This window comes from Theropithecus gelada, chromosome 10, assembly GCF_003255815.1.
Source record: "Theropithecus gelada isolate Dixy chromosome 10, Tgel_1.0, whole genome shotgun sequence".
NCBI lineage: Eukaryota > Metazoa > Chordata > Mammalia > Primates > Cercopithecidae > Theropithecus > Theropithecus gelada.
Window position 1 is genome coordinate 69,486,326 of NC_037678.1, and position 17,797 is coordinate 69,504,122.

At 46.8% G+C, this 17,797-nt stretch overlaps 1 protein-coding gene across 2 annotated transcripts; it reads right to left on the reverse strand.

The window, feature by feature from the left end:
• Positions 1–552: 552 nt before the first annotated feature.
• Positions 553–11,043, reverse strand: BPIFA3 (BPI fold containing family A member 3). 2 transcript variants are annotated; one of them, XM_025399942.1, is made up of 7 exons: positions 10,689–11,043; positions 4,409–4,559; positions 3,907–4,014; positions 3,121–3,270; positions 1,866–1,950; positions 1,366–1,429; positions 553–821 (listed from the first exon to the last, which is right to left on the reverse strand). In XM_025399942.1, the coding sequence occupies exons 1-7, from the start codon at positions 10,810–10,812 to the stop codon at positions 742–744; spliced, it is 762 nt and encodes a 253-aa protein (XP_025255727.1). In that variant the 5' UTR covers positions 10,813–11,043; the 3' UTR covers positions 553–741. The 2 variants fall into 2 exon arrangements, with proteins under 2 accessions (XP_025255727.1, XP_025255728.1); XM_025399943.1 differs by lacking the exon at positions 3,907–4,014.
• Between the last annotated feature and the right edge of the window lie 6,754 nt (positions 11,044–17,797).

Below are 17,797 nucleotides of genomic sequence, written 5' to 3' on the forward strand. Positions count from 1 at the left end.
TTTAACTTTAAGAGATGCCTTATAAAGTGGTGGTAGAACTGATCTCGCACCAGCAGCGTTGGATGGCTTCTGTTGTTCCACATCTTGCAAGATTTCTATTCCCATTTTGCAAATGATGAAGACAGAAAGGTAACAAGCTTTGTCCCAAATGCAGCTAGTGGAGCCTAAGACTAGAATCCAACCACTCATTGAGCCACAAATATTTACTGAGCACGCACTCTGTGCCAGCTGTATGCTGGGGCATGGGTCACCATGCTGCATGGCACCTACACCCTCATGGAACTGCCAGTTGGGCCGAATTGAAGGTGAGCTCAGGTGTGTTTGGTGCCCATGGTTTCACTTTTCCACTCTCTCACCCTTTCTCTACACCCCCTTGGAGCCCAGCAGTATTCTTGACACATATTAGGTGCCCAGTAAATATAGAATGAAAGAATGAGAGAATGAGAAATCTCAACAGGCCCCTCCCTGCATTTTTTTTTTTTTTTTTGTCGGCATTTCTGGGCTGATGAGCAACCGTAGGGATATTTGTTCTTAGGAGGATACTTCATCAGGTCTGACTTCTAGACCTAAACCCCAGGGCCCAGGCGGGAGGGACCTGTGCATCCTTCAGAGCTAGAGTTTATTGTGGGAGAGGATGGGATGTCCACAGGGTCTGGGGCAAAGTTTTTAGGGTAGCAGAAGCCCCACTCTAAGGGAGACTTAAGGTCCCAAGATGTGGACTTTCCTTCTGATCAGCAGTAGTCAGCTGGGGGGCGCCCCAGCCTGGCATGCAGAGGGTTGGCTGGATTCCTGGTGGGTTGGTTCATAAGCAGCCTCCTGTTCTGTAAAGAGAAAAGGTAGCATCTGTCACCAGCGTGCCCACCTCCCAACTCCCACACTGAAGGGAAACCATCATCTATCCATGGTGACCAAAGGCGGGTGTCGGGAGTGTTCACATGAAAACCCTCCCCAAATGATGCTGAATTATTTGCTTCTTGGTGTCTTCACTTTACTAGTCTATGAGCTCTATATGAGCAGGGACTGTAACTGTTTATCTGTAACTGGAGTAGAGATGGTCTCAGGTTTGGGGTGGGACCAGTGCTCCCTACTGGATTGGGTGGAGATCTTGGGAGAAGCTAGAATCCCTGGTAACCTGATGACTTCAGTGACTTGGCAGGGCACAGCCTGCTTGGTAGGGGTACGTTCTGCTGTCCCAGCTCTCTTGGGGGACAGTGTGGTCATCATAATATGGTCACCTCTAAAGTGTTCTCACAGCACATGCAGATGCCCCTTAGCAGGCCTCCCTGGGGGCTCCAGGGACAGGGGTACCTCTTTCAGCCCCTTGCCAGTCCTAAGGAGTCCTCACTGGATGGACCAGACACTCACCTATGAGGCTTTTCAACAGTTTCACATCCAGCTGCCCGAGGATTTCACCGATCAGAGGACATACCTGGACCATCAGCACAGAGAGAAGGATCAGGCCAGGGGCTGGAAAAGGAAAACTGAAGTGCCTGTGGCAGGAAACTTTAAGTCCATGGGATTTTTCTAGTAGGAATCATGGCCAGAGTGGCTCCCTGGTAGTGAGCGCCAACTACCTGCTCAGTGTCATGCACAACACTTCCACGCTTTGTCTCCACAAATCCTCATCATATAAGACAGGGACTGTGGTGGTTCCCATACTACAGGTGGGAACACTGAGGCTCAGGGAGGCAAAGTCTCTTGCTCTAGGATAGCCTGACAAAACTCATGGCCAACCTGAAGTTTCAAATTGAGATATTTCAAGCTCCAAAACCCAATGTTTGAAATCCTTTGCTAAATTGCCAGTGGATATGCCTTGACCCTCGGACTCAAGATTGCTCAAGATGCAAAGTTTTTTCTAAACTTACTTGACTTTCTACCAGTTGTGGGAGAACTTCTTGCAGGTTATCTTTGAGGTTGTGGAGGAACTGTTTCATCTTTGGTGGGATAGCCCTAGAAAGAAAGGTAGAGGTACAGAACAGAACAGAGCAATCTAGGCAACATTAAAGCCAGGAGGTATGTGTTGAGTACGCCTTCCACAGTCTTTTAATCCTCACTCAGCCCCATGCCAGAAGTATCATTGTCAGTGATCGTCAAAGGGGTAGCTTGGACCTTGCCCAAGGTCACACAGCTAATAAGTGCTGGTTATATAAGAAACATGGCAATAGAGCACCAGATTCCAGAGTCTTTCCCTTACACTGTCCTCCCATGAATGTCTGGTACAATCTAGGTACTCAATGAATATCTGATGAACAAATGATCAGACATCCACTGAGGTCTTCATTGCTTTCAGCATTCCAGAATTACAGAGATAAATCAGGCACAAATCTTGCCTTCAAGGGACTTACAGTCAGTTGAAATTGAAAGACTTGGTCAGCCAATCTATGGAGCTTTATTAAAGCTGTATTTTGTGTCTTGTTCACCACTGTATCCCTAGCATCAGATGTGGTGCTGGCATACAGTAGATTTTTGGGAAACATATGAATGAATGAGGGATAAGGAGGAGCTTCAGGGAAGATGGGAAGGGCATTCCAGGCAACAGGATCAGCATGTGCAAAGGCACAGTGGTGTAAAAATGCGTGGTGTGTGGTGGAGGACAAAGGGCTGAAAAGTTGGCAGGGGAGAGGACAAGCAGGGCCTTGAGTGAAATTTGGGAGTTGCTCTTTATCCAGAGGGCACTGGGAACCACTGGAGGCTTTGGAGCAGGGGCTTGGGCATGGCCAAATTTCTGTGTTAGAAAGTTATTTCTGCTGCAGGATGGGAAATGGAGAGTAGGAGGGGACATCCGGGAAAGCCAGGAGGAGGCTCTTGTAGTGCTCCGGGTAGTGGAGTAGGAGATGGAGATGAAAGAGAGAACCTGAGGGCTACTAGGAAGTCACTAATGGGAACTGGTGATGATGGGCCTGAGGAGTAGGGAGGGAGAAGAGTCTAGGGAGAAGAGTCTACCACCTTCTGGGAGGGTGGTAGGGTCATCACGGTTGGGAACACGGGAGGAAGAGCAGATCCTGGGGGAAGGATGAGATCTGCTTTGGACTAATTTAGGAGATGGTCAGGAAGTGACGCTGCAGCTGGGGCTTGTCAGGAAGGAGGCCCAGCTCTGGGGAGGGGCAGCTGGGGTCTTACTCGGTGAGGACGGCCACGTGGACACTGCTGGGCTCTGCATCGCATTTGCCTATCACCAGATCCCTCCGGCCAAACTCGTCTTTCTCCAGCCAGAACTCCACAACGATGCTCATGTGTGCACACATCTTTATGATGTTGTTATCGAAGGGCCTGCAGATGAGAAAGGAGGAGGAGGAAGGGCAAGGGGAGGAGGTAGAGAAAGAGTAGAAATCTCCGTGTTGGCAAAGATGGGCACTGTCCACTGTCAGGGCTTCCCCTGGCACTCTGAGTCCTTTCAACAAACTAGGCCCAGTTAAATCCCGAAGTCAGTGATTAAAGAGAAAACAGCTGTAGCCAGAGTAACTTTGAAAATCCCTTAAATAGGCCTTTGGAAATTCAAACGTTGAGAGCTAATCTCTGTTTCAAAAATCTTTCCCATTTAGCTGCATCCTCCCTTTCTTGGGGGCAGTGGATGTCAAAGGATAGTTTGAACAGGAGGATGGTGAGCAGGGGCGATGAGATGATTACAGCAGTTCTCCCTTTCTCTCTTTTATCAAGCCCAGTTGTTGTGAACTCTCATAGGTTTGAATGAGCAAATGACTTCCTTCCACTGACTAATGATTGTAATCCATATTTCAGGTGAAGAAACCAAGGCTCAGAGAGGCGAAGTGACTTGCCCAAGGTCACACAGCAAGTGGCTTTGCAAGCCAGGATTTGAATTTAGGTTGGGATCAGAAAGATCTGGATTTCCCAGGTTCCCTGCAAGGAGGGCTAGCACCTCTCAGATGCTGCTTCTGTATGACTCACGGTCTCAATTCAAGGTCAAATTCAAGCGAGATGTTTGCCGAGAACCACTCCTTATGGAATGACATCTGGATCCCACCATAGTCCAGCTGCATGTTGGTGATGTTGATGCTGCACAAGGAAAGAGCAGAGGCCCCGCAAGGGTGAGGGACCTCAGAACAGGTAAGGCTTCCTGCTGAGAAACAAGACTGTCCCGTCTATAAAGAGGGCCTGGCAATGGGATTTGGAGTGTGATTCTTTTATAGATGCTCTGAGGGCAAGAGTCAGGTGCGGGAGCCCTGGACTGCAAGCTGCCCCAGAGTGGCCCTAACAGTGCCACACAGTTTTGATTTGTGCAGCTGGGCCCCCACTCTTCCTCGTGTGGGCCTTCCACCTTCTCTTCTTTCAATCTTCCTACCTTCCCTCTTTACAGGCCTTGAACCTCTCCAGCCCCCCATCAGCTCCACCCTTCTATCTAGAGCTCTATAAAGAGTTCCAGGGCCAGGGATGGAACTCAGGGTCTCACCTGCTCTCTTGCTGCTGCTGGTGTTTCCTGCCGCTGATTAGCCAGCCCACCATCCCTGGGGCCACTTGTGCCAAGGCATTCAGTCTGTCCCCAAAGTGGATGTTCTGGATTCGGCTTTCTGCGTTGTGCTTTATGAGGCCCTGAGCAATAACTGGAAATGCACAAGGACCACTGACTTTGCACAGTGTCATGGAAAAGGTGGGGGGCTTGGGATTCAGAGACCTGGGTTGCAGGCTGGTGCAAGCTCTGATTGCTTAGTGAGTGGTGCATGTCACCGCCTCCCCATGGAGATCTACCTTCTTCATCTATGAAATGAAATTATGCTTTGCAAGACTGATGTGAGAAATAAAGAAAAAAACCTGCAGAGGGTCTGGCAGAAACAGCTGCTCAAAGGAGGGTATCCTGGTTGAAAGTTCACCCAACACTGTATTTCAGTCTGGAGCACGGAGCTAATATACGGGATGTAGATCAGAGTCAATGTTGGTTGAAGAGAAAATTTAGATGGGTAAGTGTGGAGAGAATAGATGTAAATTGCTCCACACCATATCTAGAATAAATTGCAGGACCCAGTGGAGCTTCCACCAGAAAAGAATAAATCTCCCAAAGGAAGGAATTTTTAAAGCTATTGGAGATGCTTAAGTCCTGCCTATTTTGTCTCTAGACCCTCCTGCCTGGGATGAGGATCCAGCTCTGATGAACATCAGAGTGTACCACAGGGCACATTATTTCACTGGTTTTACCTGCCCTGAGATCAGGTCCCACACTGAGAACTCTGGGTTACTGCAGAGTAGCAGAAACCTTTGTCACACCCCATCCCCCTCCTCCAAGACAGCATCTTGGAGCTGTTTGTTTCAGCAATGTTTGTTTCTGTCGCTTACAAACAAGAATGTGTCTGGAGTAGCAGATCATGATTCAAATCCTGGCTCTATCATCTCCCTGGGTCTTGGCTTCTTCATCTGTATAACAGGGGCAGTACCTCACAGGGTCCTTGTGAGGAATATTAAGACCATTCATTCATTCATCCAACAAATATTTATTGAGCATCTACTGGGTGTCAGGCCCCAAACTGGGCACTGAGGATTCAAACCAGTTTTGTGTCTACTAGGGGAGATAAATATTAAACAAATAGTTTCAAGGATAGAGTGAACCTATAGGTATGGCCAGAGCTCTTGGTAGTTCTTGGTTCGTGATTATAGTGGTGCTTGGGAATTTGTGAGCAGCAGATACCAGTGGTTGCCAGTCTAATATTTGTCCATCCATCCATCCATCCACTCATCCATCCATTCATCCATCCATCCATCCATCCATCCATCCATCCATCCATCCATCTTTCCATTCATCCATCCACTTATCCATTTATTCATTCTATCTTCCTCATCTGAACCCTGATTTGATTCAAGTACTCCTTTAAATTCCTAGTCTAGATGAGGCTGTTGATTATCTGAACCATCAGGTGTGCCTCACCCTCACTGACTGTTTTGGGTTCAAAGTTGGCACATGACCCAGTTGGCTCTATCAGACCAAACAGGAGAGCTCATGTTTCACGTTTGAGGGGAAAATTCTTTTCTCTTTCTCCTGTCAGAAAGAAGCAAGACAGCCTATAGTGCCAATGGCCATGGGTTGCCATTTTCTTACCACACTGGGAACCAGCATGAGGATAAAACCATGATGATAGCAGAGCTGAAAAATAGACAAAATCTAGTCTGGAGGTAAGCTTTGAACTCATGACTGAACCAAACCTGGAGCTTGTCCTACCTCTGACTTTCAGTTATGTAAAATGACAACTTTTTTTATTGTGTAAGCCAGGTTGAGTTGGGTTTTCTGTTGCCTGCTGCTAAGTACTCTAACTGATAATATAATTTCACTTCTTGACCCTACCTGAGATCAGGCCCTTCGCTGAGAACTCTGGGTTACTGCAGAGAAGCTGCTACTGGTCATAGCAATAAACATATGCACAGTCAAAGCACTTTTCACATACTTTTCATCATTTAAGTTTGAAAAGCAGCTTCATGAACTAACATTCTAACTGCACTCATTGTATAAATGAGGTTACCTGGATTCAGAATTATACACCAATATATTCAATAACCTAAATGAAAAGGATACATTTATGATAAACCACAACATCCCAAGTTCTGATGAGGAAAAATAGAAAACATTCATAACCAAAGAAATTAAGAAATTTCTTAACAAATAAAAATAGTGATTGAAGATCTCATTCTCCAAGAGCTTCTGACCTAGAAGATTTTACAGAGAGTTTTATCAAACTTTTATAAAGAGAAAACTGTGAAAGAAAATGGAAAAACAGAAAGATGTTAAATTCATTCTCTGAGGTTAGTATAACTTTCCTAGCCTCAAGGACAATACCAAGAAAAGAAAGTTACATATTAGTTTTATGTATGAAAAGTTTGCTAAGATCCTAAACAAATTATTAGTTAATGAAATCTTGGCCAGGTGCAGTGGCTCACGCCTGTAATCCCAATGTTTTGGGAGGCCGAGGCAGGCGGATCACCTGAGGTCCGGAGTTTGAAACCAGCCTGGCCAACATGGTGAAACCCTGTCTCTACTAAAAATACATAAATCCATAGGGTGTGATGGTGGGGGCACCTGCAATCCCAGCTACTCGGGAGGCTGAGGCAGGAGAATCATTTGAACCTGGACTGGGAGGTGGAGGTTGCAATGAGCTGAGATCCCGCCACCATGCTCCAGCCTGGGTGACAGAGCAAGACTCCATTGCAAAAACAACAACAACAACAACAACAAAACAACAACAACAAACACACACACAAAAAACTACTAGTACATCATAAAAACGTTCATTTTAGAAATGTTGGCAAGGTTCAACCGCAGAAAAATCTATTAATACAATTTATCATTTAGTAGGTTGGAGGAAAAAAGTGATTAACTTTTAGATGCAGAGAAACTTTTGTTAAAGGTCAATACTGACTTATGATTAAGAAAAATTCATAAAACTAGGGGCATAAGGAACAAGCTTAATGTGATAAACACTATATTCCAAAAACCTACAGAAAATATGCTTGGAGGGGAATTCTGGATTCATTTCCATTTCTGTAGAAGGCTCTGGCTACAATGCAAGATAAGAAAAAGGCACAGGGAGTGTAAGGCTTAGAAGAGGAAAGATAAAGCTATTACTACTTACAGATAATATAATACTCTAGATAGAAAAACTCACAGAATAAATAAAACAATAAAACTAAAAGAGGTCAGCAAGGCTTTTGAATATCAGAAGAAGTCAACAGCTTTCCTTCCATCTGTACCTGCAATTCCAACTAGAAAATATAATAGATTAGGTAGCATTTACATGGCAATGAAAACTATAAATTCTCTAGGAATCACGTTAACAAATCATGCTTGAGACATTGATAGGACTTTAAAATTATATTATGGGATATATAGTAAAATCTGAATAAATGAAAAGATACACTACGTTTATGATTGGGAAGTAAAAAATATCAACTCCCTTTAAATTAACAAATTCATTTTAACTCCAATCAAATTTCCAGATGATTTTTTTTTTTTTTTTTGAGACAGACTCTCACTCTCTTGCCCAGGCTGGAGTGCAGTAACGTGATCTCCATTCACTGCAAGCTCCACCTCTTGGGTTCAAGCCATTCTCCTGCCTCAGCCTCCTGAGTAGCTGGGACTACAGGCCCTCGCCACCATGCCTGGCTAAGTTTTTGTACTTTTAGTAGAGATGGGATTTCACTGTATTAGCCAGGATGGTCTCGATCTCCTGACCTCGTGATTTGCCCTCCTTGGCCTCCCAAAGTGCTGGGATTACAGGCGTGAGTGACCGTGCCTGGCCTGATTTTTTTTTTTTTTTTAAGAGACAGGGTCTTTGTTGCTCAGGCTGGAGTGCAGTGGCACAATTATAACTCATTGCAGTCTCAAACTCCTGGGCACAAGTGATCCTCCCACCTCAACCTCCCAAGTAGCTGGGACTACAGGCATGTGCCACCATGCCTGGTTAATTTTCTAATTTTATTTTTGTAGAGGCAGGATCTTGATATGTTGCTCAGGCTGGTGTTGAATTCCTAGGCTCAAGTGATCTCCCACCTCAGCCTCTTAAAGTGCTAGGGAGCCACCATGCCCCACCAGATGAATTTTTTAAAGGAACTCAACACACTCTAAAACTCATTTGGAAGAATATAGGTCTGTTAGATAAAACAGCAGTTTACAAAGATGTTGTATTTACAATACTATGTTATTGGCGTAAAACAAATGTACAGATACAGCACAGGGAGCTTAGCAGTGAATCCTCATTTTTGGGAATTTGATCATTTAGTAGATGAGTTAGGGAAACTGAGTCACATGCAGAGAAGAGAAGCTGAATCTCTGCCTTACATACACAGGCATACATAAAGATAGCCTCCAGAGATGGGTTAAAATCTTAAATGTGAAAGGTAAAACTATAAAGCTATGAGAAAAAAACAAAGTAGAATATGTCTGAGGTAGGAGCCAGGTCTTAAGACTCTCCAAACACAAACTATAAAACAAAATATTGATGAATTTGAAAATATTCCTGTTCAGGGAAGGACCTGCAAAGTTAACAGATGACAGTTTGGGAGAAATATTCACAATGCATAAATCTGACAAAGGGCTAATATCAAGAATTAAGTAATGTTTCTTCAAATCAAAGAGGATTAAAAAAACCCAGAAAAGCAAATTTAAAAACAGACAAAAGGTAAGAACAGGGAATTCAAAGAAGTCAAAATGGGGCTGGGCATGGTGGCTTACGCCTGTAATGCCAGCACTTTGGAAGGCCGAGGTGGGTAGATAACTTGAGGTGAGGGGTTCAAGACCACCTGGCCAACAAGATGAAACCCCCTCCCCACTAAATATACAAAAATTAGCCGGGCATGGTGGCATGCACCTGTAATCTCAGCTACTCAGGAGGCTGAGGCAGGAGAATCGCTTGAACCTGGGAGGCAGACATTGCAGTGAGCCAAGGTCATGCCACTGCACTCCAGCCTGGGCGACAGAGCGAGAATCTCTGTCTCCAAGAAAAAAAGTCAAAATGGTTAACAAAAGTAGAAGATGCTCAAACTTCCCACTCACCAGATAAAGTCAAGCTAAAACAAGTAGTTATCACTCAACTTCATATCAAACTGGCAAAAAAAAAAAAGTCTAAAAGTAATGTCAGTTCAAATTGTGTCCTCTCCTCCCCCAGTGCGACTGTCTTTGGAGACAGGGCCTCTAAAGGGCTAACTGAGGTTAAACGAGGTCATTAGGATGTGGCCCTAAACTGACAGGATTGGTGTCCTTATAAGAAGAAACAGAAGCGATCTCTTTCTCTGCATGCACAGAGAAAAGGCTATATGGAGACATGGAGAACGTGTCTGTCTGCAAGCCAGCAAGACAGGCATCACCAGAAACCAACCCTATTTGCATCTTGATCTTGGACTTCGAGCCTCCAGAACTGTGAGAAAAGGAATATGTGTTGTTTAATTCCCAGTCTGTGGTATCTTGTGAGGACAGCCCTAGCTGACTGATACAGCTCAGTACTCGGCAGTGCTGGGGAACATGGGGAGACAGGTATAGTCATTTCTTACCGGAGCACGTGTAGATCACGTGGCCATTCTAGAGAGGATTCCTGCAGTTTTGGTTAAATTGAGTTTACCTCTACCTCAGGACCCAGCCACTCTCCTTCTGGGTATATCCCAGAGAAATTCTCCCACAGGCCGTAACAGGGACACGTGCAAGGAGGTTCATCTCAGTGTACTTTATAATCGTGGAGAGTTAGAGACAACCTGCATGTTCATCCAGAGGGGAACAGCCAAATAAACTGGGGTGGATGAATCTTATGGCTCTTTCTGCACCAGCTGAAGCAACATAGATGTCAACAGCGTAGTGCTGAGTGAAACCAGTAAAAAAACCAGAATGGGATATATATGGCAATACAATTTATGTAAATTAAAGTACCGAACATACAAGGACACAGGCATATTTAAATATATCCATTAAACACACTGCAGTGCCTGCCAAGGCAGTAGGGATACGGGAGTGAGAATAAGGGATAAAGGGGGAAATAAGAAAATAAAACAAAAGGGGGACCTTGAAGTAGTTTGTGCCAATGAGGATGTGCTAGAAGTTGGCATATAATCAACACAACCTCAATTTTCTGTACTTGAGGTCCAAGAAAAAAAGAGGGTAAGTGACTAACCTGAAGTCACCCAGCAGGTTAGCGGTGGAGCCCAGATGGCACCTTCCCACCTCCCCGACCCTGTGGGCAGCAGGCAGAGCCTGGGGCTTAGCTTACTTCTTGCCAGGCTGGATTTGTTGTCTCTGTGGGCTTGGGCCAGGCCAGACCAAGGCTGCTTGCGCGGTGCCAAGGGCAAGGCCAGCAACTCGAGGAGGATGAGGAGCCTCCAGAGTGGACACATTGTAGGGTCTGGGACCTGCGGATGTCGAGAGTGTCAGATGGGGCCTGGGCAGATGGCTTTGAGGGTGGCAGTCTGGAGGGATGGGCTCATGGTTTTCTGCAGAAAGATGACATCAGAATTAGCCCCCAGCATGTTGTGGGGAGGGGGTACACTGGACCCTGGCAGCTGCCACCAGGGCTTGCTCACATTGGGAGAGCAACAGGTGGAACCCTGGGGGGAGGCCAGGGCTCCAGAGGAAGGCCTTGTTGCTTGGAGACACTCACCAGAGCCTATTGTTGGGTCATCCAACAGGAGTCCTCTCCCAGACCCTGGCACAGGCTGGATGTTGGTGACTCTTTAGTGAACCAATGAATGAACACATTTGAGTGAGGATGGCTAACCCCAAGCTCTCCATTTGGGCTAGGACTTTCTTAAGGGCAAGACCAACCACTTCAATCTCTACCATGACACTTGCTTGTCAGAAACTGAGTGCTAATGAATGTTTGTTGAGTGACCAAACGACTGAATTGATAAATGGAGATGGCTGATCTCTGAATCTCCTCCAAATTATGAGTTTCTTGAGGGCAGGGTATGAGTCTAATTAATCCTTATGTCTACAGTGCCTCCTATGTTTGCCACATGGTAAGTACTGGTGAATGTTTGTTAATGCTACAAATGAATGAATGACTGGATGGATAGATCTTATCTTTCTGGATAAGATTTACAGAGTCTTGAAGCCAAAGCAGCAGGTTGACCTTGGAGCCCTGGGATTGGGATTCAGAGAGAATTCAGTTTAAGTCCCCTGTCCTTACTCTCAGGAAGTGGTGCCAAGTCCATCTAGTTGCTCCAGTCCCAGCCCGTGGAGTTGCCCTTTCCTCCCCTTTTCCCATCTCCCACAACCCATCTGTCAGGAGATTCTGCTGACACTTCCAGAACATGACCACGTCTCACAACTACTCCTCAGCCACCATCAGCTTGGTCTGAATTATTGCCAGTGGGTCCTGGCTGGTTTCCCAGCATTTAACTGTGCCCGCCTACAATCTCTTCCACACAGCAGCCTGGACAGTCATTTTAAGATGTAAGATAGGCCGGGTGCGGTGGCTCATGCCTATAATCCTAGCATTTTGGGAGGCCGAAGCGGGTATATCAGGAGGTCAGGAGTTCGAGACCAGCCTGGTCAACATGGTGAAACCCCGTCTCTACTAAAAATACAAAAATTAGCCGGGTGTGGTGGTACACGTCTGTAGTCCCAGCTACTTGGGAGGCTGAGACAGGAGAATTGCTTGAATCTGGGAGGCGGAGGTTGCAGTGAGCTGAGATCACACCACACTGCACTCTAGCCTGGCAACAGAGCAAGACTCCATCCAAAAAAAAAAAAGATGTAAGGTAGACCATGCCACTCCTCTGCTCAAAACCGTCCAGCATTTCCTACTGCACACAGAGCAAAAGCCACTTTCCACACAACACCTCCCAGGCCCAGGAGGGTCCCTGCATCCTCTTGGACCGCACTGCCTGCAGCTCTCTCTTGCCCACTATACTGCAGCAGCACAGGTCTCGGGGGTCTGGGCCCCACGGTGCCATTGCTGTGAGCTCTGAGACAAAGGCATTTGTCACTGTCCCTGTGCTGTTTCCCCATACTGCGGGGGACGTAGAGGGCCCCATGTGGAGGAGGGATGGGAACGTCCTTTGCAAATTTCACAGAAGCCTTGGGGCTGTTCTTGGGCAATTTACTGTGGTGTTGTAAGAGACCACACTGAGAAAGCCGTGGCTCAGGGTGTTGGCTTTCCCTATTTGAGGTCCTTTCGTGGAGTTCATGCTCCCCTTGGGATGTTTGTAGAGTATCACTTACTTCAAAATGTGTTTTTCTAGCCTTCCTGGTCTTATGTAAGTGGTTGGAATTTGTTTGTTTGTTTGTTTGTTTGTTTTGTCAAGAAAACAGAAGAGTGGGCACTGTCGGGAGGAACAAATCTGTTGTGCTTGGCTCTTTGGACATCTTAAAATGGGGTGGGGGCTGTTGATCCCTCCTCATCACAGGCTGTGGTTCTCAGGGCCACAGAGCCTAATGAAAGGACAGCGTGGAGGGTATAGATTTTCAGAGCTTGATGCATGACGAGAGAGCAGATTTGGAGGGATGAGAGGGCCCTGTTCAGGGGCTGGGGACTGGATTTGAAGCCAACTCAGTGCAGGATCACATGCAGTCCAGAACATGTGCTTTGGGGTCACGCAGACCAGGGTTCAACTCCTGACTCTGTCTCTTGGCAAACTCAGCTCCCAGGTCTGTAAAAGGATCACAGGGCAGACCTCAGAGCTATAGTGAGGATTAAAGCGAATCATGTTTGGGCCAGTGCTCCAAAACCATGTTATTATGATGATCCTCCTCCTTGTCCTTACTCCTCTGAGCCTTCCTCACCTGTAAACCAGGGAAGCTGATGGAGTCAGTGACATGGAGCATGAGAGTCCTGAGATGGTTCCTGGGACACGTGTGCAACGAATGCGGGAGTCACCTGTATCAAGTACTTTCACGAATGAAATGCAACTGCAGAAGGCAGGCAGGAATGACAGAGAGGCTGAGACAGCAGTGAGGATGTGATGGTCCTGGAGTGAGCTTGAGCGTGGTTGTTCAGATGGTGGGCTTTGCTGTCATTCATTCAATGAATAAAACCACTAAAATCATTGAGCACTGAGTGCCAGGAGTCGTGGGCTCTGGGGATCCCACAGAGACTGGTCAGGCAGGGTCCTTGTCCTCATGGAGCTCACATACCAGTGGGGAGACACAGTCTTCAATTATCCCTGCAACTGAGCATAGGATTATGAAGTATGGCCCAGCGGTGAAGGAGGTGGGAGGTACTGTGGGAGGGCACAGTGAGGGGATACCTGGTCAATGGGGGAAAAGGGATGTCAGAGAAAAGACCTCCCTGAGGAGGTGGAGTTTCAGCTGACATTCAAGGGAAAAAGCCCTAGTTGGCTGGGCACCCCACGCTGGTGCTTTCAGGGAGGACGGTGGTGGAGTGAGGGCTGCTCCTTAATGAGCAACTACCTGGAGGTTGGCGGGGCTGGTGTTTCTCCGTTGGGACCCGTTCCCCGTGCTAAGCCTGCTCTGTGGTCTATCTTATGCTGTCCTCACGCTACAAAGGTGAGGAGACAGGGACCCAGAGAAACCCAGCAGCTGCCTAAGCTCCCAGCCAGGAAGAGGTTGAGCTGGCATCCCAGCGGGCTCTCTTGCCTTCCCTAGCACTGCCTCAGATACTGTTTTCCTCAGGCCCTGGAGCTGTGGAACACCACTGAGCCTCACACATTAGCAGCCTCTTTCAGTATTCCAAATAGCTTTCCTTAAAACAAGCTTCTTTACCTTCTTGGGGGACATTTTGAAAATGCACTGGAAGTTTTGGTTTGTCTTTTAGAAAAAAAAAATGCACCAAGCTAAAAAATGTTGCACACAGTACCAGGATTGCCATGGACCTCTTAAGGCATGCCCATGGGTTCACTGGTAAAACACTTGCTCTCCTGGGAAACTGGCTTTCAAGGAGTGTGACTTTGAAAAAAATTCGTTTATCCATCCACCCAACCATTATTTACTGTGGACCAACTATGTGCCTGGCACTGTGCTTGACTCTAGGGAATAACAGTCACCCTGTTCACCAGCAGCTTATCATCTGGCGAGGGAATCAGAACAAGGTGAAATAAACAAGAAACCAAATAACCATAAATTGTATTAAGGGGAAAAGCTTAGTGTGAGATTGGAAATAGCAAGCAGGCCACATTAGACTGGGGCTAGGGAAGGTCTCAGGTGACATTCGAGCAGAGCCCAGGAGGAGAGGAGGTGATGGAGCCAGCCTTGAGTATCAAAATGTGGAAGGGGAGCCAGGCAGAGGGAACCACGATGGCAAAGGCCCTCAGGTGGGAAAGGGCTCAGCAGGTTGGAGGAAGAAAGGAAGACAGTAGTGGCTGGATCTACAGGGTGAGAAGTCTGTACCCATGTGCCCAGGGAGAGGGCCTGTCTCACATCCCTGGCTGCAGGAAGAAGCTGTCCAGTGGGACAAGGAGGCAGGAACCTCCCCTGGCAGAACTCTGGGCCAAGCAGGCTTATGCACACCTGTGATCTCCAATGGCCAATTGGGGTGTCCACTTCCTCTCCTTGGGGCCCTAAGGAAATTCCAGGTCCCTAGCAAAAGGCAGAGGTCCCCAAACTCCAGGGAACAGCAGAGAAGGCAGAAGCATTAAATGCAGATTCCTGAATCTGATTTAGAAGGGGCTGGCGGAGGTGCTGGGAGCTGCCTTTGGAATGAACACCCTAGAGAGATGATGCAGGGGGTTCAGTCCATACTTTGAGAATTACTCTTCTAAGGAATGGAATTCATTGTTCATCTAGTCATTCGTTTGTTCCATTCTTTATATATATAATATATATGTGTGTGTGTGTATATATATGTACATATATGTATGTGTGTATATACGTATATACACGTATAACTTTAATCCAAAGACGAATTTCCTTAAAGTGGCAGGGGAGGACAGAGTGGGGACCATTTCTGAATGGCCTATTGGGTTTGACAAAGGAAGAGTTGACCGATTCTGGGTTCTGAGGGTGGCCTGGAGAAAGCAAAGGGAAAACGGAAAAACTGGAATTTCCAGGGGAGCATCACCAAATTTTGGAGGGAGAGATGGGACTTGTAAGAATGCAGATTCTTAGGTCACTTCTGATGCATTGAGTCAGACTCTCTGGAGGGGGAGCCTGGGAATAAGCTTCTGGACAATTCTGAGGCACACGGTGTGTGAAGATCACTTAGCTGAAATAATAACAGTGACCAGCTAACAGTTATTGAGTGCTGACTGAGCTCCAGGGGCAAGCTAAGTGCTTTACTTGTAATGACTTACTGAATTCTCAACACAACCCTTTGCAGTAGGTACTGTTATTATTGGCCTCCTTTTGCAGAGGCACAGAAATGTTAAGTAAAATCCCCAAATCTACCCAGCTGGGGAGGGGTGGGGCTCGGATGGGAACCAGGTAGCCAGGCCTGCAGGAGGGAGCTCCGAGGAGCTGCTGCTCATTCCCCAACTGCTCCATCCCACACCCCATTCTGCTGCTCAACATGATCCTCAGCCCTGCTTTCCCCAGCCACAGGCATTGCAAGGAGAGGCAGGAAGAATAACAAGGGCAGACCTATGTTGAACCCTGACTCTGGAGTCACTTGTCAAAGGACACACAGCTGGTAAATGTGGAGCTAGGATTTGATCCTGGGCCGTCTGGCTCTAATCGGCTCTACCTTGTTTCTGGATAAATTCACTTACAGCCCTTGACCTCCCCCCCGTCCCCGGGGTCTGCAAGCCTGTTCTGTCCAGCTGCATTTCCTCTTATATACTACAGAGGCTACTAAGATTCGTGGGACACATATGGCCAATACCAACATTTTCAGTGTGTTGATCCACCAGATGGACTGAAGACTGCAGGTCTCACCATAACCACGAACACTCTGGACCACAAGGGGGCAGGAACCAACCTGTCAAGCCCCGAGGCTTACCTAGCAGGAGTGCTCTCAGGAGGAAAGAAGGAAGGCAGGTCATTAAGGATAACCAGCCAGGCAGAGCCTCACCTGCCCTTAAATGTCAGCCAATAAGAAGAGGAAACGGGCATGGGTCCTTCTTTTAAAAATGCACATTCAACCTGTTTGATCATTAATTTTATTCTTCAAGCAACTTGGCTTCTCTTCTGCTTCCTGCTGCCTTTCTCAAAGGGACCAAACTTGCTTTCTGTCTTCTTCCATTTTCCGCTTTTCGATCCCAATTCCCCTTTTATTAATTTTCTCCAACATGTGTCACCCAATATTTGCTCATTTTGCTTTAGCTGATCCTAAATTCTCATGGTTGCTAGAGATAGCTGCAACACTAAATTTCTTCACTTAGATCCTCTGGGAATTGGGGACCTGTCTTTGGAAGAGGGATTGTGTGACTCTGGGGGTGACATTCTCCATGCGGTTGTGCAGTGTGTGGCAGCTCCCAGGAGGGAGCGTTTATCAGGGAGTTGGCAGGTTTCACTGAGCCCCTCCATGTGCCAAGCAGTCAACAGGACAGATAAAAATCCAGTCCAGTGTTCAGCTCTGAGGTTGAAACAAGCTGAGGAGGCAGCACAAGAAAGCCAGTGTGACCAGAGCAAGTGAGACAAGGGGAAAGTGATGGGGACGGGGTCAGGAACATGCATATGGACACAAACAGTGTGCCCACAGGCCCAGTGAGTACCCAGACTTTCATTCTAAGGCAGATGTGGTTTGAGTTCTGACTCTCTCATTCTTAGAGGTGCAGCTTGCACACATCACTGCACCTCTTTGAGCCTCAGTTTTCTCACCTATTCAAGAGAAAATAACAGTTACTTCCTAGGTTTATCATGAGAATTAAATTAGAATAATGCTTTGGAGAAGGAAGCCAGATTGTATATAAAAAAAAAAAAAATACGGCCGGTTGCAGTGGCTCACGTCTGTAATCCCAGCACTTTAAGAGGCTGAGGCAGGTGGATCACTCGAGTCCAGGAGTTAAAGACCAACCTGGCCAACATGGTGAAACCCCATCTCTACTAAAAATGTGAATATTTACTGGGCATGGTGGCACACACCTGTAGTCTGAGCTACTCAGGAGGCTGAGTCAGGAGAATTTCTTGAACCCAGGAGGCGGAGGTTGCAGTGAGCCGAGATCACACCACTGCACTCCAGCCTGGAAGACAGAACAAAACTCCATCTTAAAAAGAAATAAGCAGGGGATGAAAGTGAGGAAGGAGAGGCAGTGAATAACAGCTTATGTTTTGGGAAGTTTGGTGATACAGGGAAGAGAAATGGAGTTACCAGGGCCAGGATAAGGTTTCTCTCATAAATCACAACTTTGTAGGCTGTTCCTGCCTGAGGGTGCTGGGAAGATGAGACCAACATTCCCACTGCGCAGTGAGGAGACTGTGCCCAAGAGGATGGAGCCACCCAAGCTCACAAAATCAGTTCAGAAAACATCCCAGACAAGACAGGAA

Coding starts and splice junctions, on each gene's coding strand:
- BPIFA3 (XM_025399942.1), bottom strand. CDS start 10,812: ATGTGTCCACTCTGGAGGCTCCTCATCCTCCTCGAGTTGCTGGCCTTG. Junction 3,271..3,906: donor TTTGACCTTGAATTGAGACC/GTGAGTCATACA, acceptor TCTCATCTGCAG/GCCCTTCGATAACAACATCA. Junction 822..1,365: donor ACTGTTGAAAAGCCTCATAG/GTGAGTGTCTGG, acceptor TTCTCTTTACAG/AACAGGAGGCTGCTTATGAA.